This window comes from Apteryx mantelli, chromosome 2, assembly GCF_036417845.1.
Source record: "Apteryx mantelli isolate bAptMan1 chromosome 2, bAptMan1.hap1, whole genome shotgun sequence".
NCBI lineage: Eukaryota > Metazoa > Chordata > Aves > Apterygiformes > Apterygidae > Apteryx > Apteryx mantelli.
This window is the reverse complement of record NC_089979.1, coordinates 5,908,060-5,924,509: the sequence shown is the minus strand read 5'-3', so window position 1 is coordinate 5,924,509 and position 16,450 is coordinate 5,908,060. Positions and strand designations below refer to the sequence as shown.

The following is a 16,450-nucleotide window of genomic DNA, read 5'->3' as shown; positions in this document are numbered from 1 at the left end:
CTGTCTTCTAAATACAGGTCAGCAAGACAGAAGTGGTGGCAGTACTTTCATCCCAAAACCATAACAGTAAGTGGTTCTGGCTAGTTTGTTTCAGGTGTTGTCAAATAACAGATACATTAATTAGGTCTGAATACAGTTTTGTTTTCATGGTTGAACTCTTCCTTCCTGTGAAATTGTTTCCAAAAGGAATTTAACTTTCAGGTGATATGAAGACACCTGCAAAAGGTCACAAATTTTCTAGCAAAACTATTTGATTATAAAATAGCTATTTACCCAGCCCTTTTGTTCTAAGCAAACTTTTGCTGAAGAGCCTCAGGGACAGACTGCAGCCAGTACCGGCTGTGTCCCACCTCGGAGACCCAGCACCCATGGTGGGACTTCCAGGCTCACACATTCTAGTGGAGGCTTACCTGGGATTTTAAGATCTGCATTTCTCCTTGCAGTTCCTCATCACAGGGTTTGGGGGCTTGAATATATGGAGCCTGGAGCAGAAAAACTCTGAGAGACCGTGCTCACCATTCCACTATGAAGCTTACAGAAACATTCATTTCATAAGAAGCTGCAGGTTTAAGGAGACATACTTGTTTCAGGAAAAGCATAGTAGCCTATGATGGGACCTTTGGTGCATTATGTGGGGTTTCATATGCTCTGACAAACGTTTGAGTTTCTCTGTATGACTTGCAGTAAATTCTACCAGTTCAATCAACAGAACCGCAACTAAGTCTCCACAGCATGTTTCCAGATTTGGCTTTCCGTTTCCTAAATAGAAATAGATCCCCAAACCAAGGGAGAGAAGAGGAAGTCTGTAGCTTATAGCTGCACGTAACCAGGGTGGGTGACTGTCTAGATCCACATAAAGCCTATGCTGAAAGATACCATTAGATTTTTGCTGGAATTTCTGGAATTTGCCAAAAAACTACATAAAGCATAAAAAAAGGGCAAGCCTAGAACATTAAATAAGTGGTCTCCTTTCAGTGTGATGCCAGCTTAGGGGGTGTTAATGAAGGAGGAAAGAAGCCCTGACTGCACGAGAGCTGTCCTGTCCTGCTGAGGTTTAAAGGCCCTTCAGCTTTGCAAAGGACATATGGCAAGAGATTGCTCCTCATCTCTCTATCTTGCTTGGACAGAAAAGCCTGTAACTAAACCTGAAACCTCAGAGGTTTTTCTGTGCCTTGCCCGAGACTCCTGCCGAGCGTCTGCCCAGCTGCCCTGACCTTGGTCCTGCCACACAAGACTTCACAGATTATTCTTTCTACTCAGCATTCCTCATCGGTCCATTAGAAAGCAAACACCAAGATAGACAACATTACCCAAAGGAGGAGTCCTCTCCTTTGCCCCATCATTTGGAGTCTGCTGGAGCAGACAGAAAGCCTCCTCCTGTTTTCAGCTGCATAAGTATTGGGCTCCACGGCCTAATTTTTGAAAGTGCTGAGTACCCACAGCTCCTGCAAAATCAATGAGGGCTGCAGGCAGTGTTGAAAAACAAGCTACTAATAACTTTTAGCACACGACAATATGTTCCAGCTTTTTGTCTGTTCCTATTTCTGTATTTCTCTTTCATTCCAACACTACTTAGAAATGGCTCCCATAGTCACCATATTTTTCCTCTTTTTGTTCTCTAAACGGCACATTACTTTTTCATAAGATGTAATTTCTTCTGCCACTGAGACCCATACTTTTTCTGATTGTCTCAATGCTTCTTTCTAATGTCTGGGACTTACTTTTATCTGTCATGAGTCTAATCTTCTTTCTGCCTCTACAATTAGTTTTACTGTACATTAAACATTGTTCAGAGATTTCTTATTTGAAAGGCAAGAAAGAAACTATTATAAACTAGGAGAGATGTCATCATTCAACTAGATTCTGTGATTTGGGACAAGACATTGTAGGCAATCCGGAGATTCATTGTTTTATGTAAAGTAATTGTCCATGTTTTATGATGCTACTATTTGTATGCAACTGTTAAAGAAAGAAACTGGAGATGAGAAAGGAAAATGGAAAAGATTAATCTCATTTTATAATACCTTAGGAATCTACTTTCAGAAAGTCCCTCATTAAGGCTCCCAGTAGTTTGTAGAGATCTGCAAGTCTGGAACACAATTCTCTTTTCAGTTTTATCAAAGAAGAGTGGAAGTAATTCCATTTTCTACCAAGGAGTTATTTCTAAAACTGTGTTGTTTAAATGACTGTTGGATCCATACCTTTGCTCCCTAAACAAAAGGAGAAATAAGACCATGGCTGCTGAAAAGCTGAATTTCCTTCTCATCTCAAGACATTGCTTTTTTCAGCACATGAGGGAAGAAAAATAAATTGATAAACCTCTTTCCAAACCTGTAACAAAACTAAGATCTGTTCTGAAGAGAGAAGCTACCAGGCTGCAAGATCACAGAAATAACGAGCTGCCTGTAGGAACTGACAGTCAGCCTGTATCTAGGTTACAGTAGTGGTCAGCTTGCTCATCCTACCTACCATTGAACCCCAGCAAGATGCTTCCAGCCCGACACAGCCACGTGTCTGAGGAGGGAGAGGTCTGTAGTTACAGCTACTGTCCTGAACAATAAGAAGTCGTCAGTGGTAACTCAGCAATAATTATGCATACTGAAAAGCCTGTTTAAGGAAAATGGAATAGAATCATGAAGAGATCAGTCTGCAGTTGGATAATTTTGTAGAACAGACAGTTTATTCAAGCCCGGCAAGTTTCCCTGAAGCCTAGAAGCTGAGCTGGAATGTGAAGAACCTCTCTAGTAATCTATTTTGTGCACATTTTAGTCAGAGGGCAGCAGAGCACAGGCTCTGGTTTACAGGTAGGAGTATATGAAGGATTTTGCTCAGCTTTCTTAAGTCCTTAGCTAATGTTATGTAGTTCATCTAGCTGATATGAACTAGCACTGTACCAAAAGATGCAATCCAGGTCTTTCTCCTGCCCCTAGTTATTTGTTCTCACCATGTGCCATTTACTCGCCTGGGACAGAAAATGTCCATGTGCCTGCATGATGAACTAAATCTGAGTAAAAACTAATCCGGGAAAGAAAATAAGAATATTCATTGGCTCCCTTCTGTAGTTCATGGTAGGGCCACATGAATGCCTGTGCTGACAGATGGGAGAAGGAAGTTAAGAAGAGTAAGACTTTCTTTTTTAGCAGCAGTGCTGGCTTAAACTGGTCATGAAACAACATTGTTGCTAATCTCAGAATAAACCTATTAATTTCAGTGTCCCAAGCTTAATAGGAAGTTATTTAAATGATACTGACATTGCGCAGTAGCACAACACAATGGAAGTCATGTTCTGGGAAAACAGTCATTTCTATACGATATTTGAAGGAGCTGAGGAGTAATCAAGAGTCACTGCTTAGTTTCTGAGATCAAGCATTTCTGCCTGCTGGACTCAGCTCTGAAATGGTTTTGCTTTAAGCTGGTGGTGGCTGGACCAAGTGGAAAATCAAATATGAGTGTTTGAGGCAAGCATTTCGTTTGAAAACAAAAAATGCTGTAAGAGAAAAAGAAGACCTTTGCTGCGCTTGCTGGAGCCATAAACCACGATAGCAGGCTGTCCTTCAACCCATGAAACGACAGAAGAAAGTTGCATAACGTCATCAACACTAAGCCCGTCAAATATTTTATCTCCTCCCAGCCCATGATCCATGAAAAGTGAAAGTTTTTCTCCTCTTTAGAGCAAAGGATAAATTAGTTGGAAAGTCTGTCACAGCCATTTTATGCCTTTGCAGAAAACTGCAGTTTAGCCAGCAAATATGATGAAGGATATGTGTTCCTGTCACCCGTGACATGAAGGATTACTACAAGTTGTAGATGTCACAGATCAAGTTGGGTGTAGTGTTTGAGAAAGCCGTCACTGCAGCTGGGGGAGACAAGAGTATCAAGAAGCAACAAAAGATATCAGAGGTGATACCAGCTGGGTCACTGCCTAGTTCCAGTTACTAAAAAAATGGAAGTTGTCTGCTGAGCTTTTATCAGACTTTCCAAACCATCTGGAAGTGATTACCTTTTCAAGTGAGAAAGCACAGGAGTTAGATTATTTCTATGGGACGTATTCTGTTAATCAGATTTTAGCCAGTTCATTAGCACTCATTACTCCAAAACACCTCACCTTCTCAGCACTCAACATGGAGGTGGGTGCCACAAATTTTTGCAAGTAAATGTATAGGTCCACTTGCGGCATGTCCCAAGTTCTATCCAGATGACAGGAAGCTATGTTCATATTTGTGGGAGGTCTCTACAAGCCATCACAATGATGAAAAACAGCTCCCATAAGACCCTGCAATAAGATCAAGCAAGATTTGGAACTAAACCGAACTTTTAGAGAACCCAGAAAAAGACAAATCTCAAACTGTGAAAGCAAAATCAATCTACAAATTCGCAAGGCTGCTCCACAAACTAAAAGAACTGAAACTACTACCACAATCAAGCTCACTAAAAATAGTCTAGCTTTCCCATTTCTGCCAGTTCATTGAGTTCCACCTCCTTTCCTATTCCATGACAAAGCTACCTAGAAAAGGGTAAGTCTACAGGGAAATCTCAGAGCTCAACAAAAGTATAAAAAGGAGGTACAAATATACTCATGTCAACGGTTAGGTAAATACCATTAGATGCTGATATCTTCAGTTATTTTAGTATTCATGTGGGGCTTAGCCATATTGATATGTCTCTTGGGAACTATCCACTCTTCCTATATTTATTACCCAAAATGTAGCAATTCAGATGTCTGCCCTTTGGAATGATCTTTGTGCATGAGATTTTTTTGATGTTAAAGGACAGGAAGAAAAGTCTATCATTCTCATGAGGAGCTCTTCTATGAATATACCATGAATCTGAGCAACACTAACTTCAAGAAAGACACCTTTTAACTTTTTAGACCATTGTTTTGAACGGTATGTTCAAGTTACCGTCTTGAAGGCTGGGAGCCCTTTTATGTCAGAAATAGAACAGTGACAGCATAAGACCTACATTATATTTATTCAAAGTCAAAAAATACATGTACAAATAAAAACAGAAATTTTGTGAACCATCTGAACACAAGTGCTTTTGAGATTTCATCACAGGCCTCACTATATCCATTGAAATCAATGACAAGCCATTGGTACTATCCAGTCATTGAAACATTTTAACCCTATCTCCTTCTGCATGCAAAGAATTGAGATTCTGGTGATGATATACTCTTTTGGTCTTCCACACACCTGGGGGGGAACTCATTATTGCAGATAAATGAATCTTACAGGCAACTAAAAACTGATTGAAGAGCTACATTATACATAAAAGTCATTAATGGCCATAGACAAGAATTGATTAATTCTGATAAAGACAGCAAGAGTCTTGCCAGAGTCTGCCACGAAGACCAGCCTTCCAGGTTGTTCTGCAGGCATTAGTGTTGATAAATGATGTTGTGTGTTGAACTATCTAAAGGTTCAGGCAACAATTCTCCATAAACTGCAAGATGACCTCAGTATATCACTAAATGTAGTGCTGCTTCTCACTGAGCAGTCTGGTAACAGGCCTCTCATCTCAGCTGGAAGAAAGCAAACACCACTCCATAACTCATCCGCTAGAGGAAAGCAGTTAACACAACATACCGATTCTACCAGGTTCGCCCAAACTCTAGCAGGCCAGTCAGTTAAATCGCTAAGAGAGTCATGCAAGGAGATGCACTTTTCTCCAGTATCATACATTCCTAGAAATCCCTTTGACCGACACCTCAAGCAGCTGAGAAGACTGTGTGGAATATCAAACGCTGTCTCAGGTTTCAGTTCTTGGTCCAATGCTGAGCACAGTGCTCCCATAGTCCTTCCTCGGAAAACATCCACTTGTATTTCTTCTATCACTAGCTGTAGAATGAACAACCCTTTGCAGAGATGGTACCTCTAAAGTCACATTTCTTTTCAAATGTATAATCTGAGTTTTGCCATACAGCAAAGGTTTAGTAATCCCACATATATGCAACGTGGTCTAAAGGTGCCAAGTAATAGGCTACTGCTTATGGAGCCAATAAACAGTGAAAACGGTTTTGGAGAATGTTTTTGCCCAGCTTTGCAAACTGTATCTTTTCACCTGTCTCGCTTATGGGTAACAAAATAAACTCATACACTGCAGCATCCAAAGCACTGCAATCAGCGTTGTTCAAGAAACAATTACCTCTGAGCAGATGCTGTTTTTTCAGGGCACCGTTGCAGTGTCCCCCCCACTGAGGCTTAAATGTCAAATGATAGTGCTAACCCCCAGTGCTACCACACCCAAGACAAGTTGACAGCTCTGTATATGCACTAACTTATCAATTCCAGTTCCAAATGAAACCTGTGTTGAAATCGAAGCAATTGGCTCTCTCTTGACAAGCAAAAACCTACTATTTACCTAACAGAAGCAGGTGCCAGTATATTTTTAAATATTCCATAGCTGCCTGTTCTCATCTCTACAGCATATAAGCAGAAACCCTATTTAGAAAGCATGTAGCATCTCTGGAATTTTTAGCAGAATTCATCTCTCCTGCTGTCATGTAAAAGCATCACCCAAATTTTCCTGCTAACTATAGTCCAGAATGTAATGGAGAAGTTTGGCAAAAATATCTCCCACTGCCACAATGTTCCACTGAGTAGACATGTTATTTTCCAAATCTGCTATGCTTACTTCCAGTATCAAATGAGAGCTATAATGCTATTAATGCACTTAATGACATGTTCTTAGCAACAAATTCAATCAAATATAGCAAAACAGAATGACGGAGATGAGGATAGACATCCAGTGAGACCAGAGATAAGTGATTCTGAACAGCTGCTGGTGTGAAATCCAGTATCTACAGCACTGCACGACTCCACACATTTCTGTAGTACAGTAGCCCGAGGACTGGAAGAGTCATCACTGGTCAGTACAACAGAAAAACTCTCTACCATTTCCTCTCTTTGATTCATGTGTCTCCCACAAGCTCACAGAGGATTATGTCTATTAAAACCCTAACTTGGCTCTAGCAATGTATGCTCTTGTCTTAGAATATGCACAAACTAAACACCAGCATGGCATGAGTCCGCTCCGTGGGTGATGTCCTCCACCTATCCAGAGGTTTGTATGTTCCTTTTTTATGTAGTGTTATCATATTAAAATTACAGAAAGTTAACTACAACTATTAAATGTTTTACCTTCTAAATATGCGTAAGGAATAGCCCTGACAATGAACTGCTCTTACTGTGTTAACCTGAAATTTAGAAGTGGTGCATGCAGAAGAAAAGACTAAGTCCTATTCTCCACCATTCCTCTCCCATTCCCCAAACCAGTTCCAACCCACAGACATGAAAAAGTTACCTGATCTCTATGTTAATACTTCTACTGATGGTGCTTTCTCTCTCTTACCCTCTGTTTCAATGCCCAGCTTCAGTGCTGAGCAGGAATTTCTTGTTTGTTTATTTAGCTCAGATCTAACATCTCACACATTAAAAAATTTCACAGGCAAAGCAATAAAATAAATAAATAAACAATGGCAAGATTTATTCTGCCAAAAAGCAGTTTCCCCATATTCAATCTAGAGAAGACAAGCCTTTGGGAAGATATGAAAACAGCCTTTTTCAGAAGCGGAAAAGACTGTTGCACACAGGAGGAGAACAAACTCTTCTTGGTATCCAGTGAAAACAGGACAAGATCAGGCTCAAATTGCAGCAAGAAGGACCAAGACCCAACACTGAGAAGAAAGTCTCCCCCATCAAGGCTGTGAGGGACATTACACAATCTCACTGGAGACCTTGCATCAGAAAACCACTCAGCATGGCCTCCTGAAGTCTGTCGCAGTCCTGTCTTCTATAATTGCTGTTGATGTGGAAGTCATTCTATTGCAAAGTTTAATACATTTTTACGCGCCTGTGTTTGCTGCCTTAGCTGACAACCCCTCTTTCCAGGCTGGATACACTTCTTTCGAACCCATCTGCATTCACCACATACTCCCAGATACCTGGCTACTCAATTCCCCTTGTCACTGCTAACTTCCTTACATTTCATTATTTGGTCTAAATACGTACAAATTCTCCACTAGCTGTTTGGTCAATTATTTCTCTTCCTTTCTGCTCCTTCTTTTACTAATGTTCAATACTGGCATTGTGATTCCTTTTGTTCTTACATGGAAACAATAAATTTAGCCTTTTGTTTTCCCCTTAAAAATTCTCTGTACCTAATAAAACTAAACCATTCCCTTTTACTTACCCTTTTAGAGGCTTTATTCCTCCCCATTTAACCCACTAGGGCAAGTGGAAGCAAATACCCTTGAGAGTGACAGTTATCACACTCAGGATGAAGTATGCTTTTAGTAATCCTTCGGGATCTAATTAGAAGCTGTATGAAAACACTTGTGGACCCAGTATGGCACAGAGTGCCACAGGCCAATGGCATTATACCTGGTAAGACAGGCAAATGATTTATTGAGAAGGTGATAAAGACAGACCGAGGGTAAAAAGTACTGAAAGCACTTGTTTTTAAAAATGTGTGTAATAGAATTTCAAAGAAAAATCAGACATAGAGGGTCCACCAGCTGCAGTAGTAAGGTGATTGAGTGCAGCTGGCCCACCCGAAGGGTCTACACTTCCTTATTCTACCCCAGTCTTAAGTGTGTATTACTACTTTGCATTATCAAGGAAAAAGAGAGCTCCTTCAATCTCTATAGCTTGTAGTCAAAATCCACCATGGCTTTTGCTTGTACTGGGATTACACTGTCCATACCCTTTTTTATTTGGGCTGCAAAAAGCAGTCACACCTTGATATGGTTGGGCAATGCTTGCGTGTGTTAGTCATTGTGTAAGAAGCATACAGGAGTTCAGAGCATTAGGTGAATACTTTTTCTTGCAAATGGAGTGCCATAAAAGAGCATCACAACACAAGCTACAAGGCCTGTTTTTTTTCAGGCAAATTACTGTCACCAGACAGTAACACAACTTCCCAGCCCACAGACCTGATCATCGAAAGTGTTGGGATACCAGCCATTAATTAACTCTATCACGGTCCTCTTTCACCTGGGGCTGCAAATTCAAAGTGCACTTATTCAGTGTGAATTTCATGCACAGTGGACCCCCATTAAAAGCCATTCAAAATATCGCACCAAGGTTTTGCAGTTTGTAGCCAGAACACTAGTGTACACCAGTTGTCAGTAGAGTCTGGATCCTGAAAGGCAAACAAGCCCAAGTATCCTTTTTGCTTCCTAAAGGACTATTCTCAGCAGCATGCGGAGCACTCTTTTTATACTACAATACAAGAAAATATGGAAAAAGACCAGTTTCTATACAAAATATGCCAAATTCTGTATATAAATAAGACATCATCCTCCACATCTATGCCAGGATGCCCTGGAAATAGATCAAAATTTTTTCAGTCCAAAATATTATAAAGCAAATGAACTGTATCAGAACAAAACCCAAACCCAAAACCCCATGCTTTGCTCTCTAGTTTGACCACTGGAAGCTGACATATATTTAAGCTGACTTTGGCCGAGGAACTCAAAACGAGCACTTTATTACTTCTCCAGAGAGTAAAATGACTTCTTAAGAGCGGAATATCAAAGACACTAAAATAAAGGATTATCAGCATAGAATTATAAACAGGAAGCCATGAAGGAAAACAATCACAGATTTTTCATACCTATGTGCTAACTGAACCTATTACAATTCTCATTTCATAAAAGAAGTGGGAGCTCTACTTACTTTCACAAAGACGTCTTCTCAGCTTCCCCCGAATTTTATCAATGGCGTTGTAATCAGAGACATGAAACACATGAGCAGACTTGGGTTCCGAAGCAATTTCATCCAGTTCTTCTTTTAAGGCTTCACCAACACCCACAGCAAAGATCCTAATCCCAGCCTGACGGGCTGCAGTGGCTGCATCTAAGACATAATCCTGGCTCCTTCCATCCGTCAGAAGGATAGCCACTTTTTTAACAGTTTGGTCACTATATCTCCCACCTGCTTCTTTGGAAAAACTGTAAGCGTTGATGTACCTGAGAGCATCTCCAGTGTTTGTGTTACCCCCATAATACTTAATTTTTCGTGCAGCTTCTTTGATTTCCTCACGAGTTTTGTACCTTCCCAGGTCAAACTCTGTGGTTGGCCGATCACTGTACCGCACCACACCTACATGGGTTTTATCTGGGCCAATCTCAAAAGTTTCCACCAAATTAGACACCCACTGTCGAACCTTCTCAAAATCTTCTTTTCCAACGCTGGAGGAGGCATCCAAGATGAAAACAAGGTCATAGTGAACGTTCTTGCAACCTGCAGGAGTGGCAGAATATGTCACTAAGGGAAGCTGAAAGACAGGTATCAGACAAACCAAATATGCTATAGGCATTTCTGTTCAGTGAATGATTTTTAGGAGGTAGCAAACTCTCTCCCTATCCTACAGAGAAAGTGCAGGTTCTCAGCCTTTCTTCCTTGTGACTCACCTCATCTATTTCAGGGCATCTACGGTACATCAGCACACACTTTACCTTGAAATGCAAACCCTCTCTCTTTCTGCACTACTAACTGCTTCTTTGCTCAGTCTTTCACCTATACTGTCTGCATGCACATGAAGCTATTTTTCTCTTTAAAAACCTCAGTGAAGTTCCTCTTCTGTCCCCTTTGCTCATGTCATGCTCTGAAATGACCCTGGCAGATCGACAGACCTGTCCTGACCTTGCCTATACCAATCCTGACCTTGACTAGTGAAGCTTTCATGTTTCCCCTTGCATTAACATTATGATTTATTTATGCTTAGCTAGAAGCAGTTCTTTTGCTCAGCATGATATCTTGGTGAAGCAAGTTTATAACAAGGTTATTTTGATTTTGAGGCTGTCTGCCATTGACTATTGACTAAAGGATGACTCACTGAATACTGGGATAGCTTCCTTGACAACAAAGGACAGTTCCTTTGTAAGGAAAAAGTTCACTTATCCCCACAACCACCCTTTTGTCTCTAACCATGATATTTGTAATCTGAGGCCTGTGTAATCCAAAAAGCAAATGTATTTTAATTGCAGCCTTCTTGTCCTGCGAAGCCAGACTGGTCATATATTTGTTAGCCGCTTGCCAAGGAAGTAGATCTCCCAGGAGATGTTTTGTAGCTCTCTCTGAATATATGCAAGACAATACGCTGCATAATCATAAAAAGTCCCAGAGGTGACATAGATCATCACAATACACCAGTTGGACAAAATGTACGTATATATAGGTTTTATTTAATTGACTCTTATATGCCATAGATCCTAACAAGTTATGCAGTTTTAGGGCTGAAAGCTGCTCTACAAACTCAATTTAGTTATGGTCATAACCATCATTTCTCCAGTAGTTCTACAACCATCATTTCTCCAGTAGTTCTGGTCTCATGTCCTCTCACAAAGTACAACTGCTTGTATTGAACCAACGGTAAAAACTAGCAGTTTGATCAATCGTGTGAAGAACAAGCATATATAACATGATGCAAGACAAAGAGTTGGTCCATATCAGTGCCTGTGCCATTTCATTTCTATCAGAGTTACAGGGCTTTTCTATGCCCCACTGACCTGGAAGTGTTATTTCTGTCCCCTAAAACGTTGGCAGTTGCCTTTAAACCCTTCTACTTTGCCCAGGGTTTGAGGTAGCCCACATCTAGCCCACATCCAGTCCACATCCACCGAGAGAGGTTTGATTCCTGTTTCACTGCAGGGCCCTGGCTCCCCAACTGTTCTCTCTATGACCATGTTAATAATCTCCTCTGGCCTCTGATGTGGACTCAATAGTCTACTTTTCTTGGTCAGAAAATCTGGGAATATTTGTGAGAATGCCTGACTCCAGGGCATGCTTGCTGCAGGCAGTTTAGTTCTCCATACATTAACACGTGTTGTGGAGTGCTAGGACCAGATCTGTAGAGCAAAACAGCTGGCACTGAGAACTGAACATCACCACTATGTGTGGTTTGCATGATTTCATGCCAGACTAGTTCCAGTCAGGTCCTAGCAACTAAATGTCCATTAGTCACTGAAGCTCATTACATGCACTTCTGAAGTGCATCTTGCAGTTCAGTTTCACCAGAAATTGATCCAGTTCTGCTCCATGATGTGAAACAAAACACAGTAAGTGGGGACACTTAGAAGATTCACTTTGGAAGTTTAATCCTTGTTAGGGATCTGAGAGCATCCCACTTACTGAGGGGCTTGGCTGCCTGGGCTCGGTGGTTTTGGGCAGAGCTCTTCCAGAGAGCTCTGCTGGTAGAAGTTGCCTCTCCTTCCCCTGGAAGCTGCTTTTAAGGTGAGGCTCTTGCCCTTGGTCTTTGCCTGAGCCACAGACTGACTTGGTGGCTTTACCTTGAACCTGCCTCATTGCGATGGACTTGCATGGACTGTTGTTGACCCAGCTACTATCTCCAGACCTGGTCCTGATCCTGACTTGCTGACTCGCATTCCTGGCTTGACACCATGCCTGCTTTGTCACTATGAGCTTGTCCGGCAATCTGGAGTCTTGGTTGAACCTAGCTACTATCATGGGGTTGGCCCTGCTCACCTTGCTTGGGGGTGGTGGCTGGCAAGTCTCCTGCCCTCCTGGTCCTGGGATCCCTCTCAGCTCCCCTAGGGTGTAGACTGTCCTTGCTGCACTCCTAACCAAATTAAAATCCTAATGCAAATGCATGCAATGTGGATGTAAGCTGAGGACTAGGACTTTTTCCCTGCCACAGACCAAAGAGTATGGAGTAACATACACAGTTCATCCAGTCTAGCACTTACTGGAAAGACAGCTCTGTGAAAAGAAATACGATGCGTGCTACCCAAAGATAGGGGGAATGACACTGTTGCCATATGTCCTTACTGAGTTCCAGCATCTGAGCCCACAGGAAGGTTACGAAGTCTTCTCCCACTCCAAAATTTGACCCTACAGTTCATAAATTAGCTCTACTGATTATCCTGGGGACTGTATACCTGTCCTAAAAATGACTAAAATGACAATAGCCCCCTGCACTGGAAGGGAGAATGTAGGTGGCTCAGTTACCTGAAGAGGACTTGCCTTCAGGTAAGAGCAGAAGGCTCTCTTAAGACATGAATTATAACACTGTAGAGCAGCGCTCACAGCAACGTACAAGGGCAGTGAGAGTGGTTGATGAGACAAGGCGCGCTGCAGGTGACAATCAGAAATTAGCATCTGTTGCTGCATTAACTTCTGTTGCTGAGGACATCCCAGCAACCTGACCCAAATGTTGCTGTTCCCTCAGTGTCTAAGGGAACAACCTATCCACGTGGGATCAGTTCTTTCATAGCATTTTGTGAGTGGTGGGACTGCCTTTCTCTAACCACTGAGCAAGAATGGTCTAGCTGGATTCATCAGTAGCACGGGTAGCCATCTGAAAGTTGCTACGAGAAGACACACACAGTAGCTCTCTCAAAGGTAACAAGGCTGTGAGGAGGATAGAATATATGGTTTTCTATTATGGGATGTCAATTACATTACACCCATGTGCATCAGATAGATTGATGAGTGTATTTCTGCTTGCTCTGCAGAACTTAAAGGATATAGCATATAACAGCAAAGGCTAAGCAACTAATCTCCACTTTCCTCCAGGAAAAAAATCACTGTTGTATTAACCTATTTTATCTGAAAGAATATTAATTAAGTGAGGTTAACTAAAGAATGTAAAGGTTTAAATATATAACCCACAAGGTACAGACCTTCCTGTTGCTTATTTTAACGATTCTCAGCAGGAGACACGGTTGCAATTTAAAAACAAACAGAACAGACAGAATGAATTCTGTCTGTGTTCAAGAGCAATGAGCCTTAAAAAAAAGGGGGGGTTTTGAGGTTTAAAATGTGATGTCTGTTCAGACAGTACTGCAGGGAAGAAAAAGATGATCTTTCAGGATCATTTTCTTAGAGTCAGTGATTCCTTGCTTACAGACCTGATGACAGTGAGATGAAATGCTGCAGAAAAGCTTTTAGTAAATATTAATCTGCATTTTTAGCACAATAATGTCTACTGCTGGACAAAATTGATTGTTTTCCAGGAATAGTATAATAATATTGTTTACTGGCAGAAGCAGTTCATGTTAAGGGAATATGGAATATAATTCATAGAGAGAGAACTCCAGTTTTGCAATTACAGAAATGCTCTCTGGAAACATAATTCCAGGAGTTGTATTCATCCACTGAGACACTGAGTCATCCATTTTGCTATATTGTCATTAAAAATGGTTCATAAACAAGCCATAAGTCTAGAATTATTTAAAGTAATCACAGAATGAACACATAAATGGTATCACCATATCCCTCCTGGTGTGACTGATCCACAAGAAGAAAAAAAGATGAAGTTTCACTTTGTTTTGTTACTAACCTCTTATTCCTGTTATACTTTTTCCAAAATGCTGTACATAGATCACATAACATCATGGTAAAGCAGCTATTCCTCAGACTGAGAGCCAGGCTAAAAACTCCTTTTCTTTAGCATAAATTAGACAAGACTACAGAATAGCATCTTTCCTAGAAAAAGAGCCAGAATGCTTCCATCTCAAAGTACCGTTGGGTTTCTATACCAGTAAACTAGGTAGGCCTACAGTCATTTTCTGGCCCTAACGTATGGCCAGGTTCACATCCGTATGACTCAACTCTTCCCATTCCTTCAGAAAACAGAGTGGCCTTGTCAAGACACAGGAACCTGTCTAAGGCTAACCAAGCCTATAGGAACAATCCCTCAACTGCACTGTCCTGTAACACATTCAGTGCTATTTGGGGGAAAGTGCTAACTGGCACAGGCCAAAAAATATGCCAGGGAGCATGCCAGGGAGTATGAACCATTAGACAGTGCCCCGGCCCTGTTCAGCTCACTGGAAAAGTTCCAGCCAGATCAAAAATCCACCAGGTCTAATCTGAAACCCACTGAAAGCAATGAAAGAAGTTATCTTGATGCCAATGCAGGGTAGATGAGGCATATGCAGGGTAAACTGCACGCTGCTCCCCTTAGTCTGGGTGCCTGAGCTAACATTACTAATCCTGCAGCAGTACCAGAAAGTCTAGTTAAATCATAACCTTGATCCTTGAGCTCTCTCTATCCCTAAGGTCTGTTTTATCTTTTCAGTGGTGAATGTCTTGCTTGGGTTTTTTATTGTTTTCCTCCTAGCAGCAATAACACCTCAGCCAAGTAAAAGCCCCAGCTGCTACACGAGGGGGTAAGTGGAATGGCAGTGCCTACCTGCTCTTTGTGCCTGGCTTTTCTCTCCACCGAACACAAATGCAAGAAGAACCAGGAGAGGGGGTAAACGGCACCTTCCCGTAACGGACATATCTCCTTTCTCACATCAGCTTGTCTTTTCACCGTGGTAAGAAGCTCGCTATAAATCCAATCGTTAGCCTAGCGAGAAAGAAGAGGAAAACAAAGAGCAAGTGTTAACCCCCAGAAACACAAACAGAAGCAATGATGCAAGTCAGGGGAGCCACATTTAGACTTGTCTCTTCTGCCTGTCATGTTAGTTGACTTGACACAAACCACTCAGACAAAGAGGCAAGGAGTTCACCTACTTCTTGAAAGCTATAGTCTTTCACAGGCTCTATTCAATGTGCAGCAGCCTGAATTGAAAAAGGATAAAGATGACCAGATTATTATGCTTTAATTGAACCCACTGACAACTACACAATCAATGCACTGGAGTGGAAACCATTCCTGACGTGGCCCTCCCACACATTCATCCTTAGGAGATACATGACACAGAGCCAAGATAAAATCGACGGCAAATCACACAGAACCAGTTGCCTCCTCACCCATTGCTTTCAGCTTCTGAGCCTCAGAAATGCTCAATGATAAAAATATGTAACATTTTCATATGTGTACTTGTTGCTATCAGTCCTTGTCTATATGAGTAAACTCAGCAGCTTGAAAACACATCTTTCAATTAATTAGTTTAAAGAAGTCCAAAAGCTTAGGTGGATGATCTTCAATTTAAGGTCATTGGTTCAAATATACCTTGACTGAAGCCGTTTAAGTCAGCTGGTATTGCAACAAGTCAGGCAGAGTGTCTGGGTTGTTAGAGGTTTAGCTACATTTTCTAACACTAGACCAGCTCTTTTTTATTATTGTTTTATTATTTATTTGCTGCTGCTGTGTTATTGATTGATATTATAAGGATCACAAAATAATTTCAATTCTATGTATTAAGCTACACATACAGTGGAAAACTGTTTCTACCCTGTAGTTCTTACTGCCTGAGGAATCACTTTGAAAAGCTTTCTCTCAGCTTCTGAAACCATCTTTCTTCTTTAGTGCACAGGTTACTTTTTGCATTTTGTTAGTGTATTTCTGCTTCCTCTATCTTTTAACATACATATTGGCTTCTCACAGTTGACTGCTGGGCAAAAAAAGGTGTGAAGGGGACACTGCATGTTGTAGATCATTGCTCTAGGACGGATTATGCATTCTAGGATATTTGCTTTCAAAGCAATAGGGTTCTGGGAGAATCACAGACAAAAAAAGAATTATGGTGTCAGCA

At 41.3% G+C, this 16,450-nt stretch overlaps 1 protein-coding gene across 1 annotated transcript in view; it reads right to left on the bottom strand.

Moving 5' to 3' along the window:
* Positions 1-15,250, bottom strand: part of COL22A1 (collagen type XXII alpha 1 chain) — a 212,210-nt gene extending 196,960 nt beyond the window's left edge. Inside the window, exons 1-2 of the mRNA XM_067292265.1 lie at positions 15,160-15,250; positions 9,678-10,244 (exon numbers count right to left, since the gene is read on the bottom strand). Coding sequence (XP_067148366.1) covers positions 9,678-10,244; positions 15,160-15,250 — 658 coding nt within the window. The remainder of the gene's footprint in view (positions 1-9,677; positions 10,245-15,159) is intronic.
* Between the last annotated feature and the right edge of the window lie 1,200 nt (positions 15,251-16,450).